Raw genomic sequence first — 19319 nt, 5'->3', positions numbered from 1 at the left:
GAGTCAAGCTCTGGTTTTCACCCTGACTCACCAGGATGCTCAGGCTTCCAATGCAGTTGTGGTAGGTATTCTTCTAGTCTGTTCCTATGAGGCTCGTGTTTTAATAGATCCGGGTGCTACGCACTCATTTGTCTCCTCAGTGTTTGCCATGAGATTGGGTAGGAACCTTACAACTTTAGAATGCCCTTTATTTATAGCTACCTCGCTTAGTGACAACATAGATATAGATATGATTTTTCCAGGTAGCCCAGTAGTAGTGGATGAAAAGATCCTCTCAGCAGACTTGGTTCCTCTACCAGTAATAGATTTCAATGTAATTTTGGGAATGGATTGGTTGGCAACTCATTATGCCACATTAGATTGTAGGAACCAAAAGGTGTATTTCTACATACCCGGTGTGGAAGAGTTTAGCTTTGATAGTGACAGGAGCGTGGCTCCATATAATTTGGTATCAGCAATTAGTGCTAGAAAAATGTTGAGGCATGGATGTCAAGGGCATTTGGCATTGGTGAGAGATATATCTGTAGAAGGTGTCAACATGAAAAATGTTCCTATTGTCAGAGAATTCATGAGTGTCTTCCCTGAGGAGCTTCCAGGGTTGCCACCAAAAAGAGAAATAGAGTTCTGCATTGATGTTGTGTCGGGTACAAACCCAATATCAATGCCACCTTACAGGATGGCACCAGCAGAATTGAAAGAGTTAAAAGAGCAACTACAGGAGCTTTTGGACAAGGGTTTCATACATCCGAGCACTTCACCCTAGGGTGTTCCTGTTCTATTTGTGAGAAAGAAAGATGGGTCATTGAGGTTGTATATTGACTATAGACAGCTAAACAAGGTGACTGTGAAGAACAAGTATCCACTTCCTCGGATCGATGATCTATTTGATCAGCTCCAAGGGGCTAAATTTTTTTCCAAAATAGACCTACGATCAAGCTACCATCAGTTGAGAATTAAGAATGAGGATGTGTCCAGAACAGCATTCAGGACAAGATATGGTCATTATGAGTTCTTGGTGATGTCTTTTGGACTCACTAATGCACCAGTAGCCTTCATGGACTTGATGAACAGGGTGTTCAGGCCATTCCTAGACTGTTTTGTCATCGTATTCATAGATGACATTTTGGTATACTCTCGGACCGAGGAAGAACACGTGTGGCACTTGAGGATGGTGTTGCAGACTTTGAGGGAGCACCAGCTATATGCCAAAATTTCAAAATGTGAATTTTGGCTAGAAATCATCTCATTCTTGGAACACGTGATTTCTAATGAAGGCATTCAAGTGGATCTCAAGAAAATTGAGGCTGTAATTGATTGGCTTAGGCCTACAATAGTCACTGAGGTATGAAGTTTTCTGGGCCTAGCTGGCTACTATAGGCATTTTGTGCAGGATTTTTCTAGGATATCAGCTCCCCTAACTAAGTTAACTGGGAAGAATGTTCCAAGAGAGTTTCTAGAAGCTTAAGGAGTGTCTAATCACTGCTTCTGTGTTGACATTACCGATGAGTGGTAAAGGGTATACCGTATACTGTGATGCCTCCAGAGTTGGCTTAGGGTGTATTTTGATACAGAATGGAAAAGTAGTGGCTTATGCTTCAAGGCAACTAAAGAGGCATGAGCAGAACTAGCCCACCCATGATTTGGAAATGGCGGCTATAGTCTTTGTACTAAAAATCTAGAGACACCACCTGTATAGTGAAGTGTGCGAGATATACACTGACCACAAGAGTTTGAAGTACATCTTCCAACAGAGGGATTTAAATTCGAGACAGAGGAGATGGATGGAGCTTTTGAAGGACTATGATTGTACCATCCAGTACCACCCTGGGATGGCCAATGTAGTAGTAGATGCTTTGAGCAAAAAATCTTCTGGCAGCTTGGCGCACATATCAGCAGAGAAGAGACCGTTGATTCAGGAAGTACATGAGTTGATGGATCAAGGTCTGATCTTAAATCTTTCAGATGTGGGGATATTGTTGGCCAAATTTTCAGTGAGCCCAGACTTGCAAGACAGAGTCAGAGTTTCCTAGCATAGAGACCAGCAATTGATGCAGATCATATAAAGAGTACAGCAGGGTGAAGGTGGTGAGTTTGGATTTGCCAATGATGGCGCGCTTATGCAAGGTTTCAGGATATGTGTGCCTGACGTGGACAATCTCAGAAATGAAATTATGCGAGAGGCACACTATACACTGTACAATGTCCACCCAGGCTCCACCAAGATGTTCCATGATGTGAAAGATAGCTATTGGTGGAATGGTATGAAGAGAGACATAGTAGAATTTGTGTCCAAGTGCTTGACTTGTCAGAAGGTGAAATTTGAACATCAGAGGCCGTCAGGGAAGCTGCAAGAGCTCCCTATCCCAGAAAGGGAGTGGGAAATGATTACTATGGATTTTGTGAGTGGGTTGCCTCGTACCAGATGGGGATATGATTCGATATGGGTAATTGTAGATCGTCTGACTAAATCAGCTCATTTCTTGCCTGTGAAGACCACATATTCTGTTGCACAGTATGCCCAACTCTATATTCGAGAAATAGTCAGATTGCATGGAGTTCTTGCTTTCATAATATCTGACAGAGGGCCCCAGTTCACTTCTCAGTTTTAGAGAAAGTTGCAGAAGGCACTTGGCACGCAGTTGAACTTAAGTACCGCTTTCTACCCTTAGATAGACGGACAGTCCAAAAGGAAAATCCAAACACTGAAAGACATGCTTCGCATGTGTGTTTTGGATTTTGGAGGTCAATAGGATGATCAGCTACCCTTGGTGGAGTTTGCCTACAACAACAATTATTATTCCAGCATAGGGATGGCACCCTATGAGGCGCTATATGGTAAAAAGTGTAGGTCTCCTTTGTGTTGGATGGAAATGGGAGAAGCGAGGGTGCATGATATAGACCTAGTGCAATACACTTCAGAGATAGTTCATTTAATCAGGGAACTATTGAAAACAGCTTTCAGTAGGCAGAAGAGTTATGCAGATCCCAGACGGAGGGATGTAGAGTTTGCAGTAGGCGATTACGTATTCCTGAAGATTTCTCCGATGAAGGGAGTCATAAGATTTGGAAATAAAGGCAAGTTGGCACCTCGATATATTGGACCTTTAGAGGTTACTGATAGAGTTGGAGCGGTTGCTTATCGGTTGAAGTTACTACCCAACCTTTCTCATGTTCATCCTGTATTCCACATCTCCATGCTCTGGAAATATATACCTGATCCTTCTCATGTGCTACATTCGGATGTAATAGAGCTGAAAGAAGACATGACGTTTGAGGAGCAACCTGTAGCCATAGTGAACAACCAAGTGAAGCAGCTAAGATGAAAATAGATCCCTATGGTTAAGGTTTTGTGGAGGAGCCAGTCAATGGAAGAGTGCACCTGGGAGTCAGAGCGGGATATGCGTAGCAAGTACCCTTATCTATTCAATGTGTAATTTTGTACTTTATTCTGCCTTGTGTAAAATTCGAGAACGAATTTTCTATAAGGGGAGAACAATGTAACACCCTTAATTTTTAAATTTATTATTTTATGGGTAAATATTAATATTTTATTTTATTTAAATTTTAGAAAATTATTTGAAATTTTTCGGATTTTAAAAATCGGGTTTGATTTTCCAAAAATATAAAAATTTGATGATTTTTAAAAATTAATTTAAAGATCATGTGGTAAAACTAAAAATATATTTGGACAATACGAATTTTTCTGAGTTTTTTAGAATTTTTTCAGAATTTTTAGGCCTCATTTTCGGTCTTAAGGTAGAGTAAAAATTCAATTTCGGGTACCTTGAATCAAACCAACAGAATCGAATTAGACTGGATCGGACCTGTCAAATCGGACCGGCCTATTTTCTTTTTCTTTCCCCTTCCGCGCGGCCCCGTCGCTCTTCCTCTCTCTCCCGTTTTCTCTCTCCTCCCTACTCCCCTCACTGGCCAGCCTCCACCCAACCCTCCCCAGCTCATCGGCGCACCTCCAAGCCTCTTTCCCGCCGCCAGTTGACGCTCTAGGTGGCTGGAAACGTCGCGCGAAGACCCACCTGTGTGTACGTGTCATTTCGGCTTCCCCGCCAAAATCCGGCCATCGTTTGGGCCTGGTCTTATGTCAAAACTCATCTACACCTCGAGAGCTTTCCATAGACACCAAGAACACCAAAATCCATCGAGCGATTTACCGATTTTTGTCCGGGAAGTTTTAGCCCATTTCAAATTTTGGGCTAAATTTCTCGCAAACTGTGAACCCAACGAGAAAATCGAGAGTACAAGAGTACTCCACTCATCGAGAGCTTCGCGACAATATAAATTTCAAAATTTTCAGACACTATTTTTCGATGGGTCCCACGAAACTTCGTAGTATTTTTCCGAGCACAAAATGAGCTTAGAAAATTTTGTAAAATTATATACTAACCCCTGTGTTGTGGGCTTCATGTAGGTACCTTCAATTCACGAAAATTCAACGGTTGCCTGAGTTTGTAAATTTCCGGCCAGACAGACAGGCTACTGAAAAAGCCTTGGAATTAGATTGAGATTTTAGTTACCCCATCATTGTTAGACGTCCCGAGCACATTCCCAGGGTCGGAATCGGCATAGGTAAACCTGAACCTTACTTTTTCTTAGTTATCTACTGCTTGAATGGGATTAAAAATCCATAAAATATTCGTAGTAGCTTAGAAAATTATAATTCCTTTTGTATTAGTTTATTAATATTGCTAAGGACCGCGGATCAAAGTTTTAGAATTTTTAGAGATTATTTAGGTAGTTTTTGCAAAATGGTCAATTATAAGGACTAAACTGTAATTTTACATATTATGATTGATGACTATTTGGATGGACCCAGGAGGGGCTTTGTGATGTGATTGAGTTGTGGGTGTATGATTTGTAGATATAAAAGTGTGTTTTAAGCCCTTTTACAGGTTGGGTAGGTCCTAGGTATAGGGGAGACTCTGCCGGATTTTCAACTTGATTTAGGACATCTTTGATCTTTTCTCAGTTTGTATTGAGTAAAACGTATTAAATAATTGTAATAAAATTATCAGATGAGTCGGGACAGCCTTCCTCCTCCACCCAGCCGCCACAATGACTTCGGCTGAGTCTGTGAGTAAAATATTAATTTTAATTATAATTTCAATATTATTATATGTTCAGGCATGCTCATGCATCAGTTATATGTATATATCTATGTAGTTAAACATTAGGCACGTTTTATATTACATTCTTAATTGATGAATTGCCATGGGTGTTGTTTGTGGTAATTTGGAGCAGCGTGCGTGCGTTGGCGTACGTGTGATATGGTACTGAATATGGACAGGACGGGTAGACAAGGCTTGAGATCTTCGCTGGGACCCGGTCCTTCGGGGTAGACGTGGCTTGAGATCTTCGCAGGGACCCCGTATTTGGTTTATTAAGCGAAAGTCCGGCTTGAGATCTTCGCTGGCAGAGGTTGGATTAAGAGGGCTGTATAGGGGATCAGCTCCCATATATGTATTGTTTGACATTATCGGGTGTGTGAGTGCTCCAAATTGCCTTTTTGATGTGATTTGTATGAAAATTATGACGATATTGCATTTCACTTCACAGGGTGCATTAGCTTTAGATAGCTATAGAGATTATGGTTAGAATTGATATTTTACTCTCTGAGTCAAACGCTCACTCCTATTCACCTTATTTTTCCAGGATACAGGAGATTTTTTGTTGAGTTCTAACCTGCCTCTCTCTCTCGCAGGTCATCTATTAATGTCTGTAATGTTTATATAATTCTATTAACTCCTAGCATTCCGCATGTATTAGAAATATTTATTTAATTAGATCTGCAATATAATTGTCATGTTAGACCTGTAAACTTATTAAATGCATGTATGGTTGGATTGAATGAGGGAGCCGAGCTCCCATTTATTTTCATGACATTTGATTATGTGGAGGGTGAGCTGAGCTCCCCAGATGATTATATATTGTGTTTACAAGTTGGGCGAGTCAAAAACTCCCCGTTAAATGGTCCATTTTATAGCTGGACTTTGTCCGGTTGAATTCTTGAAATTGAGCCCAAATGGACCTTAGAGTTGGGTTGAGGAATAGTTAGGCTTACTACGGGCCTCGGGGGCTTTAGGCTGACCCAGGTCGTAGTGCCGGTCCGGCCTATAGGTTGGGTCGTGGCACAAGCAAAAAAAGACTCAGATAACTCAGCTGGAACAAAAGAATGCTCGGACTAGTGCGGCAGAACAAACATAAGTGATATATCAAAACAAGTGTGGATGCTCGCCTGACAGACCGAGCATCAATAGTACTATACAATGATCAGGGCAGATTCATAGTCAGGAATCTCGAGACTTCAACCGATTATCCAAGATTCTCACAATTAACTACAATGGCTCTTTATCCCTTAGTCTATAAATATAAGAATCAGGTATTAATTAGGTACGTTTACTTTGCTAATTTTTATATTGAAGCATTCTATTATTCAATTTTTCATTCTCGATCAAATCTCTAACTTAAGCGTCGGAATAGTTAACTAATAGATCACCGACCTCATAATTTTCTTTATTTTACAGGCTGATTTGACATCTTTACTGGATTTTGGCAACACATGGCAACATCATTACTGAGTAGAGCTATCAAATCCAAGAAGTAGGGAGTCACAGGAGAGATGAACTCTCCATTCGTAAATCATTGAGATCAAATAAATTCAACTTTTACGGTATGTTCGGCAATATTAGTTATTTTAGTGGTAATTAGCTATTTTAATAGTTGTCGATTATTTTATTAGCTGTTAACTATTTATGCAATGATTTAAAATAAAAATATTTGATAAAAATAACTGTTGAATTAGCCGTTAAATGTAATAATAGTTATATTATCTTTTTTACCATAATCAAAACACTAAATAATACAAGTTAAGAGGCTAAAGTTTCATGATTCACTCTTCCAATCTCTAAATACTAATATAAATACTTATATAATCAAATAGTATAAATAAGAGAGAGAATATTTTTTATCTTAAAAGTTATTGCTAAACAGAGCTTTAAGCTAATAGGTAATATGAAATTAGAGCTATTAGATGATATACAACAAGGTTATTTTTTTCAAAATATCAAATAAATATGCAACGATTTTAAAACAACTCCTATTATAAAAATAATATACTGATAGATATTCTATCAACTACTTATCAGCTATCAGCTAAATTTACTAATTACTTTAGTTTAGTTATTAACCGTAGATAACGATTAAATTAAATGCCTCTTTAAATCGAATCTAATTATTAAATATAAATTAATTAATAATTTTATATGTAACTTAGCCTATCTTAATTTAATGACAAAAATTATACTCCCTCTATCTATAATAGGTTTACTTTTCTTTTTGTATTTGTCTAAAATTATAGATTACTCTCATTTTTTAAATAGTAATTTATTTATTAGCTTATTAATATACCTCGATTTAATATGCATTAAAAAAATAAAATTTATTAATTTTAAGAATAATTTAATAATATAAATAATTTAATTTTTAATAAAACAATATAAATGAAGATATATAAAAAAACACAAGATGAATTTTATTTATTTTTAACTATATTAACTATTCAATTTATGAGGGGGCAGCGGAGCATAACTCCCGTTGACACGTGCCAACCTCCTGTAAAAAACCAAAAATCTGTCTATGATATGTATTTATTGCCTTATTGGCGGATCTTTGCCATCCTTTCTTCTTCTTTCTTTCTCCCGTCCTTTTACTGCTAAATTCAAAAGTATCCATACAAGTTCATTGAAGGGGTGTTTAAGATTGTTGTATGCAGGCCTTCCGGGCTTTGTTGTATATTTGCTCTTTTTCTTTGCATCAAACTCTATTTATAATGGGGACAATCAATAAAGATTATTTTTTTTCATCTCTCAAAGCTTGTTTCTTTATCTACTGTCATAGTAGGCAAGTCAATTTACCTTAAAATGAAAAGGACTTGCCTAAGCATCAGATGCTTTGACACAAAACCAACCCTCTTACCCTCCCCGGTTCCAGCAATTACAGATATCATAAACACCACTAAATTTGAGCTTTATCACTGTCAACAATCCTATAGGCATCATCAATCCTTATCTTTTGGTTACTCTCATCACAAGACAATAGCAGATCTACTACATGCTTATGTCATCAAGAATGGCTCTCTTCAAAGTCTGGGTATCTGTAATTATCTTTTGAACCTCTATGTAAGGAAGTCTCAGAATTTGTATCATGCCCACAAGCTGTTCGATGAAATTCTTGCTAGAGACATTCGCACCTGGACTATTCTGATATCGGGTTTTGCTCATTATGAGAATTATAAAATGGTTTTGCATTTGTTTAGAAAAATGCAAAGGGAGGGTGTTTATCCTAATCAGTTCACCTTATCTAGTGTTTTAAAATGCTGCTCTACTTTGTGTGAGTTAAGAAACGGGAAGGCGATTCATGGGTGGATATTGACAAATGAGATTGGGTTGGATGTTGTCTTGGAGAATTCTATTCTTGATCTTTATGTGAAATGTGGGGCTTTGGATTATGCACAAAGATTGTTCAAGTCAATGGAATGGAAAGATACCGTGTCATGGAATATAATGATAAGTGCATATTTGCATATGGGACATGTGCAAAGAGCCCTTGATTTGTTCCTGAGTTTGAACTTCAAAGATGTTACAAGTTGGAACACGATCATGGACGGGCTAATGAAAAATGGATTTGAAAGAACTGCATTGGAGTTGCTTTACAAGATGTTGGAAATTGGACCTATGTTCAATGCGTTTACGTTTTCTATAGCTTTGAATTTGGTTTCATGTTTATCGCTTTTGGAGCTGGGTAAACAGATTCATGGCCAGGTTCTAAGACTTGTGCTTCACAATAATGGGTTTATTAGGAATTCACTTTTGGGTATGTATTGCAAATGCGGGAAAATGGAAGAGGCATCCATGACTCTTAGAACAATTCCTCTGAAGATTTCTTGTGATGATTCATTAGCAGAAATTGTCTCATGGAGTTCAATGGTTTCTGGATATGTTAGGAATGGCAAGTATGAAAGTGCATTACAAACATTCAGGTTTATGGTCAATGAACAAGTTGTGGTGGACAAATTTACACTCACAAGCATTGTCTCTGCTTGTGCAAATAAAGGGATTTTAGAATTAGGAAGGCAGGTCCACGCCCACATTCAGAAAATTGGGCACAAACTAGATTCTCATTTATGTTCCTCATTAATTGATATGTATGCTAAATGTGGAAGCCTGAATGATGCTCAAAGGATCTTTAAACAAAATATTGATATGAATGTCGTACTGTGGACATCAATGATATCTGCATTTGCTTTCCATGGACAAGGGCAGGAGGCTGTTCAACTCTTTGAGTGCATGATGAATGAGAGAATTAAACCAAATGAGATTACATTTATTGGTGTTTTAATTGCTTGTAACCATGCAGGGTTGCTTGAAGAAGGCTGTAAATATTTTGAGTTGATGCAAAAAGTTTATGGTATCAAGCCTGGTTTTGAACACTATACTTGTATGGTAGATCTTTATGGTCGATCTGGTCGCTTGAATGAGGCAAAAGAGTTTATTCATGAAAATGGTATCTCCCACTTGAGTGCAGTTTGGAAGTCATTTCTATCTTGTTGCAGACTTCACAAAAATGTTGAGATGGGAAAGTGGGTATCTGAAAGACTGTTGAAGCTCGAACAATCTGATGCAGGTTCCTATATTTTGTTGTCAAACATGTATTCTACTGATCATAGGTGGGAAGAGGCAGCTAATGTGAGGAGTTTAATGCGGCAGAGAAGAGTTAACAAACTACCAGGGCTGTCTTGGATCCAACTTAAGAATCAGGTCCATAATTTCTTCTTTTGAGGAGATCAGTGGGTTCTCTCTAAACAAGCCCCTTCATTCCTTATCTTTGTTTATTAAGCAAGATAGGTCGTAAAGGTAGAAAAACCCAACAAAGGATCTATTCAAAAATCCTACCTTTGATAGGTGTTTAGTTCCCCCTGCAACTAGATCACAAACTCGGTACTGTAACATATATTCATAGTTGGAGAAGCTCAATGGAAGATTAAAAAAAAGTGGGTACTCATCTGATGTGAAACCAATGATACAAGATGTGGAAGAAGAGCAAAGTAAACTTTTTGGTTTCCTTAGTGAATAACTAGCACTTGTTTATGTGCACATCTTCTGGAATGCCAATTTGTATAGTAAGAACCTTCAGGTTGGCACTGATTGCCATAATTTTATCAAGTATACTTCTCAGCTTTTAGATAGAGAGTAAATCGTGAGAGATTTTCTCTGGTTTCATCATTTTAAGTGTTGGACTTGTGGAGTTTACCGGTGACCAAAGTCAGAGCTTCTTGTCTATATGATTCTGTAGGTCATCAGTCATAAATCATGGTGATGGTTTGAGTTTACTTGCCACAATTGTTATGGACATCAGCGTGCATCTCCAGTTAAACTGGAATCATGAATGGTGTTGGCACAGTAATTCGATGGAGAAGCAATTGGATTTACATGATGTATTTGTTCAAGTCCAAACCTCTTAGTTATGCCTTATTGATTTTGACATTGTTATGCCTAAAGAAAAATGCAGGTATTTTCTATGAGAAATAATGATTTTGTTCTATAACTTTTATTTAAATTGCCCCTTTAATGGCTTAAAGTGATTACAACAATTAAGCCTTAATCCCAAACTAGTTGGAGTTAGCTTTAAGATCTTTTTTTTGCCATTTAGATATATTAGATACGAGGTCCGGATCAATATCCAAAACTAATGGCTTAAAGTGATCCTATAAGATTCTCTTTTTTAATTCTCCCTTCTCTTTCTTTTCCTTCTATGAATATCAGAAATCATATTAATAATATATGATAATGAGTGCTTTTTCTGTGTTCACCATTTGCAGTAGAAAGGAAAAAGCTGTATACCAAGTGTTTAACAAGCCTTCGTGTCACTCAATTCTCCCTGAGATTTTGAATCGAGTTGCACCTTTGTGATGATAGCACTATGAAAATTGTTTCCTGATTCTGAAGTTTGATATAGGATTTATCATTCATGAACATTATAGATCCTTTTCTTCTAACCGTCAGGGAAGAAAATTCAACATTCGCAAACTGTTTTGTTTACATCGGAGACATTAATCTGATTAGAGACCTATGCTACACTGCACGGTGATTCTTCTCTTATACTATTTATTATGACATATCCCAAATAATTTATGCCATTGCAATTAACACCAATTGCAATATCTTCTTAGAATTCTGTTTGGGATATGTGAATTCGATTTATCAAGGATTGCTAATGATTGATGGAAAAGAAAATAAGAATGTGCGAAAGGAAAGGGTTAACTATGGGGATGTAGGTGTAATGCAGCTCTGATTTTCACTGATCAAGGATTAGACCGGATACCAAGGTCAGTAGTTGAAATCTTTACCACAAATGCAAGAATTTTCTGCATCCCTGACTCAAGAAACTTACCTAAAAGGTTGTTTCTCTTCTTAAGGTTAAATTCCTCTTACTTGAGTAGACCTTAATTTTTGCCAATAGATAAAAAAAAAAGGAAAGGGAAAAAGAAAGAAAGAAACTCCTGCTCACCATACTTGTTTTAGAATTGAAGGAAAACAGAGAATAGTAGAAAGTGAAGTGATCTTAGAGGTATAATTCGATTTCTTCTTGCGTTTCTTTTCGTCTTAAGCTACAATTCTCTTGTTTCTTATCATCGCAGGTTAATTTAGCAGTCAGGCTCTGCCTCAGCTGGGATTTTGGCGTAATTGCTGTAAAAGATATAGGGAGAAGTAATTACAATATATATGCTACACTGGTAGATCAAGATCATCATTTGATCATAGAAAAGGTGATTAAGAATATGAAATGCTACCTTTCCGAATTGCTAAATCCCGCAATTTGAAATGAAGCCTTGGCGTTTTCCACTAGTGTTTGCAGTTAAGATGTACTTTTCTTCTTTCTAAGGGGGTTTTGGATTTTGGACCAATTGAGTATTGTAATGATTTGATCTCCATTTTTTCCTGCGGTTTCGGTTTAGGTTCTCATCTTTTGCTCTTGAATTCTCAGAATAATTATGAAAACCGAGTTCTCTGTACTTAAGTTGTCAAATTTTGTTTCCAACCAAATTAAAGTAAAGAAATCTGAAAAACCAATGAACCCATTCTGAATTAGAGATAAGCAAATTTAACCTATAAGAATTCCATGTCAATGTTTGTTTTAAAAAATAATGCACAATTCAATACTCAAATCTGTGATTTTTATAAATTTCCTTTATATTTTATGAGCACATTTGGATTTCAATTTATCCATATATTATTTGTTGACTTTCAGAATTAAATAGCTTTAAATATTGTTAAATGATTAATCTTAAGCAACCAAGTATGACGCATTTGAAACTAGAAAATTCTTGTCAGCTTCAATATATTGTAGACTCAAGATATAATATTTATAATAAGTTTGTATGTAAAATAAGTGAAATTCAAATAATCTTGAATTTCTAATAAATTAAAAAAAAAAAACTGAAAATGAAAGTAGATAGCTAGTGACAACACAAATTCCATCTTAATTTCGTGCAGAAGCTTTTGATCTTACCCTAATTATATGCAATTTAAAGAAGTTTTTCCTAGTGATCGCTCAATGGTTTTAGGAACCAAGTTCCCCATTATAAGAACATCATTTTCCCAACAAATTTTTCTGTTTTTATCATTCTATTCTGACAATCAATCATGTTTTTCTTCTTTAAGATCAAGAAAGTGCAGTTTGGTCCTTCTCCATAGCCAGTAGAACTCCAATAGATTGTAACTGGAAAGGTTGCTTGTATTGCACTCACTGCTTCAAGTTTGGTATAGAGTCCAAACCAAGTAAACCCAAAAAAAAAAAAAAAAGAAAAGAAAAAAAGGATTAATACATAATTATGGCTTATACTACAAGAGAGGCAAGTATAGGTAGAGAACTTAAACAAAAAGATAGTATTTTTCTTTCTTTTTTTTTTTTTTTCTCTTTTTAGGGTGGTTTAGTCGGGACACTCTGGTAGGGTGAAGATAGCAGTTCCACCTACTCTGGATTATTGCATGTCTGAAGCACATATACGAGTCTGTTGGGTCTGTTAATTAGGTTAAAGTTCACAATTAAATCTTTTAATAATTTAAAATTATACCTCCAATTGTCCAAACATACCACCTCCATCTCTCTACCAAACCAAACTCAATTTGTAGCTTGACTTGTTGTACGTGAAATTATAATAACTTGGTTGCAAAGCCAGCACAAGCACCACCACCACACGCCCACACCACCCAATATAACAAACTCCAATCCAGTTCTAGGGTTGTCTATTAGTCTTTCCTCAACTACCCTATAATCTAGCTTTTTGTTTTTGTTTCTCAGTCCACTTCACATATGCTTTAATCCCTTTAATTTTCTTTTCTTTTGCTTGATTGTTGATGAAGAAATGAGAGATAGAATGGAAAGGCTTGTTCTCCTTCCTTTCTCCATTGGTTGTGTCTCTGAATCAAGTGTGGCTATTGGGGTGCACAACCCCAGAAGAACCAAGCACCCACCAGCTCCACATTACACAAACCCATCTTCAATAAGTCTCTCTCTCTCTCTCTCTGGCTTTTGGCATTGATCTTTCTTTTGTAGGTAGGCTTATTTGTTTTTGTTTTTGTTGAGAAATATGTAGGAAGAAAAGAAGAAGACGAGGAAAGCTTATCAAGCACTGATAGTATGAAGAATGGATTGAAATTTCTTGCTCTTTCAAAGCCTAACATATCGGATCGGTTTCATAGGCTTGTCAAGGGTTTCAAGACCTTCTCTCAATTATTTGGTGAGCCTCTATCTCTCAACCTGATTAATTAAATCTATCCATATACATTAGCAAATTAATCTGACGCATGCATGGCATTGATATGCAGTATACGGAGAAGAAATGGAAGAACTAGAAATGGAAATAGGGCTTCCAACAGATGTGAAACATGTGACACATATAGGATGGGATGGTTCAGAAAATAACAACCCAATTCAAGGCTGGGACAATCTCATTTCTCCAGAGTTGCTCTCTCTTCAGCCTCCTGCTTGTCTAAGGCAACTTGAACTTTCCATGGCTGCACAATCTGATTCTCCTGCTCTTGTTACCCCTTCCTCTGCTTAGAGATGGGTATGCATGCATATATGTATTTTCGAACCAGTTTGAACGATTATATACTTGGTGAATATTTGTTGGATAAATGACCGATATGGTGTTATTTGATAGCTTTATATTTAAACCTAAAAAATCAAATTGCAATGTATTTCCCATTCTTCATCTTCTATTGTTGCAAGTGGATATATATATATATATATATATGTTTCAAATGCTAAAGGGCTTTGCTTTTGTAATTATATGATCTCTCAATCATCTGCAATTGCATGGATGGATCTGATAGGTCCCAGTCAAAGCCGAAGAAAATAGTTCTCAAAATGAGAGATTGGTTGTATTTTTCATTGATGAATATCTGCTGCTGTTACAAGGAATAAATAGGAAAAATTTGAATAACAAATTCAGACATATTCTAAAGGCAATAGGGGCTTTATTTCAGCTAACAAATGCTGAAAAATCTCAACAACATTTGACCAATTATTAAGCAGTAATTAACTAAGTAACTATAGCAGCAAAATAACAAAGACTTCAGTCAAAATATTTTCTATTTTTAACAGGTACTCTGGAACTTCTTCGTGGTCTATCATTGCTTTCCCCTTTTGAAGGAACCTTGTCCTCAAGGTTCAAAGTTGGATAACGTACACGTAATCCGTTGGTGCTTTCCCAAGTAGCATCTTCCTTAGGCAAGTCCTTCCATTGAACCAAGCTTTCATGATTAATTGTGGAACCTGTTTGAATCATCCTTGCGTCCAGCACCTGTGCAGGTTCTAATAAAACATCACCATCAGCAGAAAATGGAGGCAAATCTGTAGACACAGGGACAACATCTCCAATATGCTTTTTGAGGAGAGAAACATGAAAAACCGGGTGAATTTTGGAACCTTCTGGGAGCTGCAATTTGTAAGCTAATTTGCCAATTCGTTCTTCAATCAAGTAGGGCCCAAAGAAACGACTTGCTAATTTCTGTGAAGCTCTGCGATAGACTGAATGTTGACGGTACGGCTTGAGTTTAAGATAAACAAGATCCTCCACTTGAAACTCGACATCTCGACGCTTTAAATCAGCCATCTGTTTCATTTTATTAGCAGCACGGGAAAGGTGAGTTTTCAATTCAATCAAGATCTCATCTCGTGATGCTAGCATCTGATCCACCTCATGAAATAAAGATTGGCCAGCTTCATAATGTGGTATTGCAGGTGGTAGTCGACCATACAAAGCTAGGAAGGGTGACATACCAATTGAAATATGGAAAGAAGTATTGTACCAGTACTCCGCCCAAGGCAAAAACAAACTCCAACGCCGAGGTTGCTGGGATGCAAAGCAACGAAGGTATTGTTCCAGACAACGATTAGTTACCTCAGATTGGCCATCTGTTTCTGGATGGTATGAAGAACTCATATTCAATTGTGTACCCGAAAGCTTGAAAAATTCCCGCCAGAAATTGCTCATAAAAATGGGATCTCGATCGCTGATTATTGAACGAGGCATCCCATGGTATTTGACAACCCCTTCCACAAACTTATCAGCAATAATTTTAGCAGAATATGGGTGAGATAAGGGCAGGAAGTGGGCGTACTTACTGAGCCTATCAATGACCACCAGAATTGAATTTTTACCATGAGAAGTAGGCAGACCATCGATAAAATCCATTGCTATATCATCCCAGACCTGATGAGGAATTGGCAGTGGTTGTAAAAGTCCCGCCGGCGAAGAAGTGACTGTTTTGTTTTTCTGACAAACGGTACATGCAGCTATGTACTCTTGAATCTGCTTTCTCATCGAAGGCCAATAAAATTGTGGGGCGACTCTTTTATATGTTCGCAAGACGCCTGAATGCCCTCCACTAGGGGAATCATGAAATTCCTGCAGAATCTTGAGAGTTAAATCAGACTTAGGAGGTACCACAACCCGATTTTTATAAAGAATCAAGCCATTACGCCAAGAGTAAGGAGCTCCTGGGTTTTCCGAAGCTAAACTGCCCAGCTTGATCATGTAGGGATGAGAAGAGATAGCTGCTCTAATCTGATCCCATAGTGAAGAATGAGGGATGAAAAGAGCGTTGAGGCTTGGGATGCCACTAACTCTGGATAAGGCATAAGCGACTGTATTCTCCTTTCCAGGTTTGTATATGATCTCGTAGTCAAATCCCAGTAATTTGGAGACCCATTTTTGTTGTTCAGGTGTAATGACTCTCTGTTCCACCATGTACTTCAAGCTGCGCTGATCAGTTTGGATATAAAACTTTCGGCCAAGCAAATAAGGGCGCCATGTTCGAATAGCTTGCAGTATTGCTAACATCTCCTTAGCGTATGTGGACCAAGACTGTTTTGAAAACCCCAGAGCATGGCTCATGAAAGCAATGGGCCGATCATGTTGTGATAATACAGCTCCGATGCCATTGTTGGAAGCATCAGTGGTGATGACAAAAGGGGCATCAAAATTCGGCATTGCAAGTATTGGTGTGGAGGCCATGGCTTTTTTCAGTGCAGTAAAGGAATCATCTGCTTCCGAATTCCAGAGAAATTGACCCTTCTTCAAAAGATTGGTTAGTGGCCGAGCAATGGTTCCATAATCACGAACAAATTTCCTGTAATATCCTGTCAAGCCCAAAAATCCACGCAAATCATATACATTAGTGGGTTTAGGCCAATCAATCATAACCTGTATCTTCCTCTGATCCACCTGAACACCATTACAAGAGACGATGTGTCCCAAATATTCTATCTGCTGCTGTCCAAAAGCACACTTGCTGAGTTTGATATAAAATTGATGTTGCCGCAATAATTCAAAAGCAGTGCGTACATGTTGCAGGTGTAATTCCCAAGTGGGGCTATAAATCAACACATCATCAAAAAAGACTAACACAAATTTTCGCAAGTGAGGACGAAAAATTGTGTTCATGAGCACTTGGAAAGTGGAGGGAGCATTACACAAGCCGAAAGGCATTACCAGGTACTCGTAGTGACCATTGTGAGTACGGAAAGCGGTCTTGTGAATGTCAGCATGGTGGACTCGAACTTGATGGAATCCAGCAATAAAGTCTAGTTTTGTAAAGTAAGCTGCTCCATACAACTCATCCAGCATATCGTCAACTGTAGGGATGGGAAATCTGTCTCGTATGGTCACCTCATTAAGAGCCCGGTAGTCTGTACAGAATCGCCAAGTCCCATCTTTCTTACGGACAAGTAATACAGGTGAAGAGAAAGGACTGGTACTTGCCTGAATAAATCCCGATTTCAACATGTCATGAACCTGCTTCTCAATTTCTGCCTTTTGGAAGTGAGCATATCTGTATGGCCGAACATTAATAGGATTAGTGCCTTCCTTGAGGTTGATTCGATGGTTGATTTCACGTTCTGGAGGAAGCTGACTTGGCTTTTGATAAATATCTGGAAACTGATCCAATAAGAGTTTCATCTCAGGATGAATTCCTTCGGGAAAGACAGTCGAAGTGGTTTCCACGCAAATGGCAAAGAGTGAATTATTGTGTTTCAAATCTTTGGCCATTGCTTTCAAAGAAGAAGCTTTAATTGGCTGACCCTTAATTCCCTGTAGATGGTGCTGCTCCCCTTTCCATAGAAAATCCATCGTCAGTTTGTCCCAATTGCACTGAACTGTACCCAGTTTTCTCAACCATTGAACTCCCAGAACCACATCCAAACCTATATTCGGCAAGGAATAGAACGTGATGGTGAAGGGAATTCCCTGTAAAAGAGCAGGGGTATTCCTGAATTTGCCGTTGCACTGCAGAGGATCCCCATTGGCCACCTTCACGTTGAATGGTGAAGTCGGCTCAACTGGTAATTTTAATATTCCTGCTATTCTCTCGTTGATGAAATTGTGGGTCGACCCACTGTCAATTAGACAAATTAATTCCATCGGATTGATTCGTATATTAACCCTCATTGTACCAGCCGACGACCATCCAGTGAGAGCATGAAGCGACATCTCTGGTTCACTATCATCATCCTCCTCTTCAATTCCAATTCCGCCATCAAGAAGAAGAAGCTGCGGTTTGGAGCACCTGTGTCCAGGAACAAATCGCTCATCATAGTTAAAACATAGTCCCTTAGCCCGACGATTTTGCATCTCCTCCCAAGAGAGTCGCTTAATAGGCGTGCTCTGTTTTGTTTTAGTTGGAGAAGAAGAGCTCGGTTGATAAGATGGGCGAATTGCCTTCTTTTGTCGCAGCAATTGCTCATCCCTCATACGAGCTAGGCTGATTGCATCCTTAAGAGTCTGTGGCTTGAACATTCGAATACCCTCAGAGATTTCTGACTTGAGATCGCCCATAAAAGTCCCCATTAGTGCCTTTTGAGTCCAGCCCTTAACTCGGTTTCCCAGCCTTTCAAACTCCCTCTAATAATCACGTAGGGGTCCTGTTTGCCGGATTTTTGATAACGATTCGTCAAAATCCTCGCAATCAGTAGGCCCAAATCGTGACCACAGTTCTGCAGAAAAGATTTCCCATGTTACCGTTTTTCCCACTTCTGTGTGAGTTCTGCGTAGCCACTGCCACCACTCGTTTGCTTCCCCCCGAAGGTGATAAGAAGCCAAGGACACTTTCTCTGATTCTGGCGTTCCTTGATACTCGAAGAATTGATCAACTCTGGTGAACCATTCGGTTGGATCATCTCCGGAATATTTCGGAAACTCCAGTTTCGCTAATTTAGCGGAGTACAAAGGTTTTCCCCCTTCTCTGGATTCATCTTGGCGAGTGCGGACCTGACTAGCCTGGTCGTTTGCACTGCTGGTCGCTTCTTTGCTAGAGAGAGTAAGTTCGGAGAATTTAGTGATGGCTGCTTTGATTTGCTGCAACTCATCGCTAATTCCTCGTTCCATTTTTGACAGGTTATCTTGGAGCTGGCCGAAGCCAACTTCCAAATTTTCGATTCGCTCCTTGTTGGTTGTCATAGGAGAAGAAGAGAAAAAGATAGTAGGATAAGATAGGCTCTGATACCACTGATAGGTCCCAGTCAAAGCCGAAGAAAATAGTTCTCAAAATGAGAGATTGGTTGTATTTTTCATTGATGAATATCTCACACATATAAGGAATAAATAGGAAAAAATTGAATAACAAATTCAGACCTATTCTAAAGGCAATAGGGGCTTTATTTCAGCTAACAAATGCTGAAAAATCTCAACAACATTTGACCAATTATTAAGCAGTAATTAACTAAGTAACTATAGCAGC

The 19319-nt window shown here is 38.2% G+C and overlaps 2 protein-coding genes across 2 annotated transcripts; both read left to right on the top strand.

Annotated features, from left to right (window-relative positions):
• The first annotated feature begins 7658 nt into the window (after positions 1-7658).
• On the top strand, positions 7659-10617 carry LOC110659897 (pentatricopeptide repeat-containing protein At2g22070). The gene has a single exon (XM_021817967.2). The coding sequence runs from the start codon at positions 7935-7937 to the stop codon at positions 9849-9851; it is 1917 nt and encodes a 638-aa protein (XP_021673659.2). The 5' UTR covers positions 7659-7934; the 3' UTR covers positions 9852-10617.
• A 2634-nt stretch (positions 10618-13251) lies between these two features.
• Positions 13252-14290, top strand: LOC110659871 (CRIB domain-containing protein RIC4). The gene is made up of 3 exons (XM_021817942.2): positions 13252-13580; positions 13670-13813; positions 13902-14290. Exons 1-3 carry the CDS (start codon positions 13439-13441, stop codon positions 14135-14137), a joined length of 522 nt encoding a protein of 173 aa, XP_021673634.2. The 5' UTR covers positions 13252-13438; the 3' UTR covers positions 14138-14290.
• Positions 14291-19319: the final 5029 nt, after the last annotated feature.

Source organism: Hevea brasiliensis, chromosome 7 (genome assembly GCF_030052815.1).
Source record: "Hevea brasiliensis isolate MT/VB/25A 57/8 chromosome 7, ASM3005281v1, whole genome shotgun sequence".
Classification (NCBI taxonomy): Eukaryota; Viridiplantae; Streptophyta; class Magnoliopsida; order Malpighiales; family Euphorbiaceae; genus Hevea; species Hevea brasiliensis.
This window is presented reverse-complemented; position numbering and strand designations above follow the sequence as displayed.

Excerpts from the sequence above, each read along its gene's own strand:
- LOC110659897 (XM_021817967.2), top strand. The coding sequence starts at position 7,935 with ATGAAAAGGACTTGCCTAAGCATCAGATGCTTTGACACAAAACCAACC.
- LOC110659871 (XM_021817942.2), top strand. The coding sequence starts at position 13,439 with ATGAGAGATAGAATGGAAAGGCTTGTTCTCCTTCCTTTCTCCATTGGT. Across the intron at positions 13,581-13,669 it reads CACAAACCCATCTTCAATAA|GAAGAAAAGAAGAAGACGAG; the intron begins GTCTCTCTCTCT and ends AGAAATATGTAG. Across the intron at positions 13,814-13,901 it reads GACCTTCTCTCAATTATTTG|TATACGGAGAAGAAATGGAA; the intron begins GTGAGCCTCTAT and ends ATTGATATGCAG.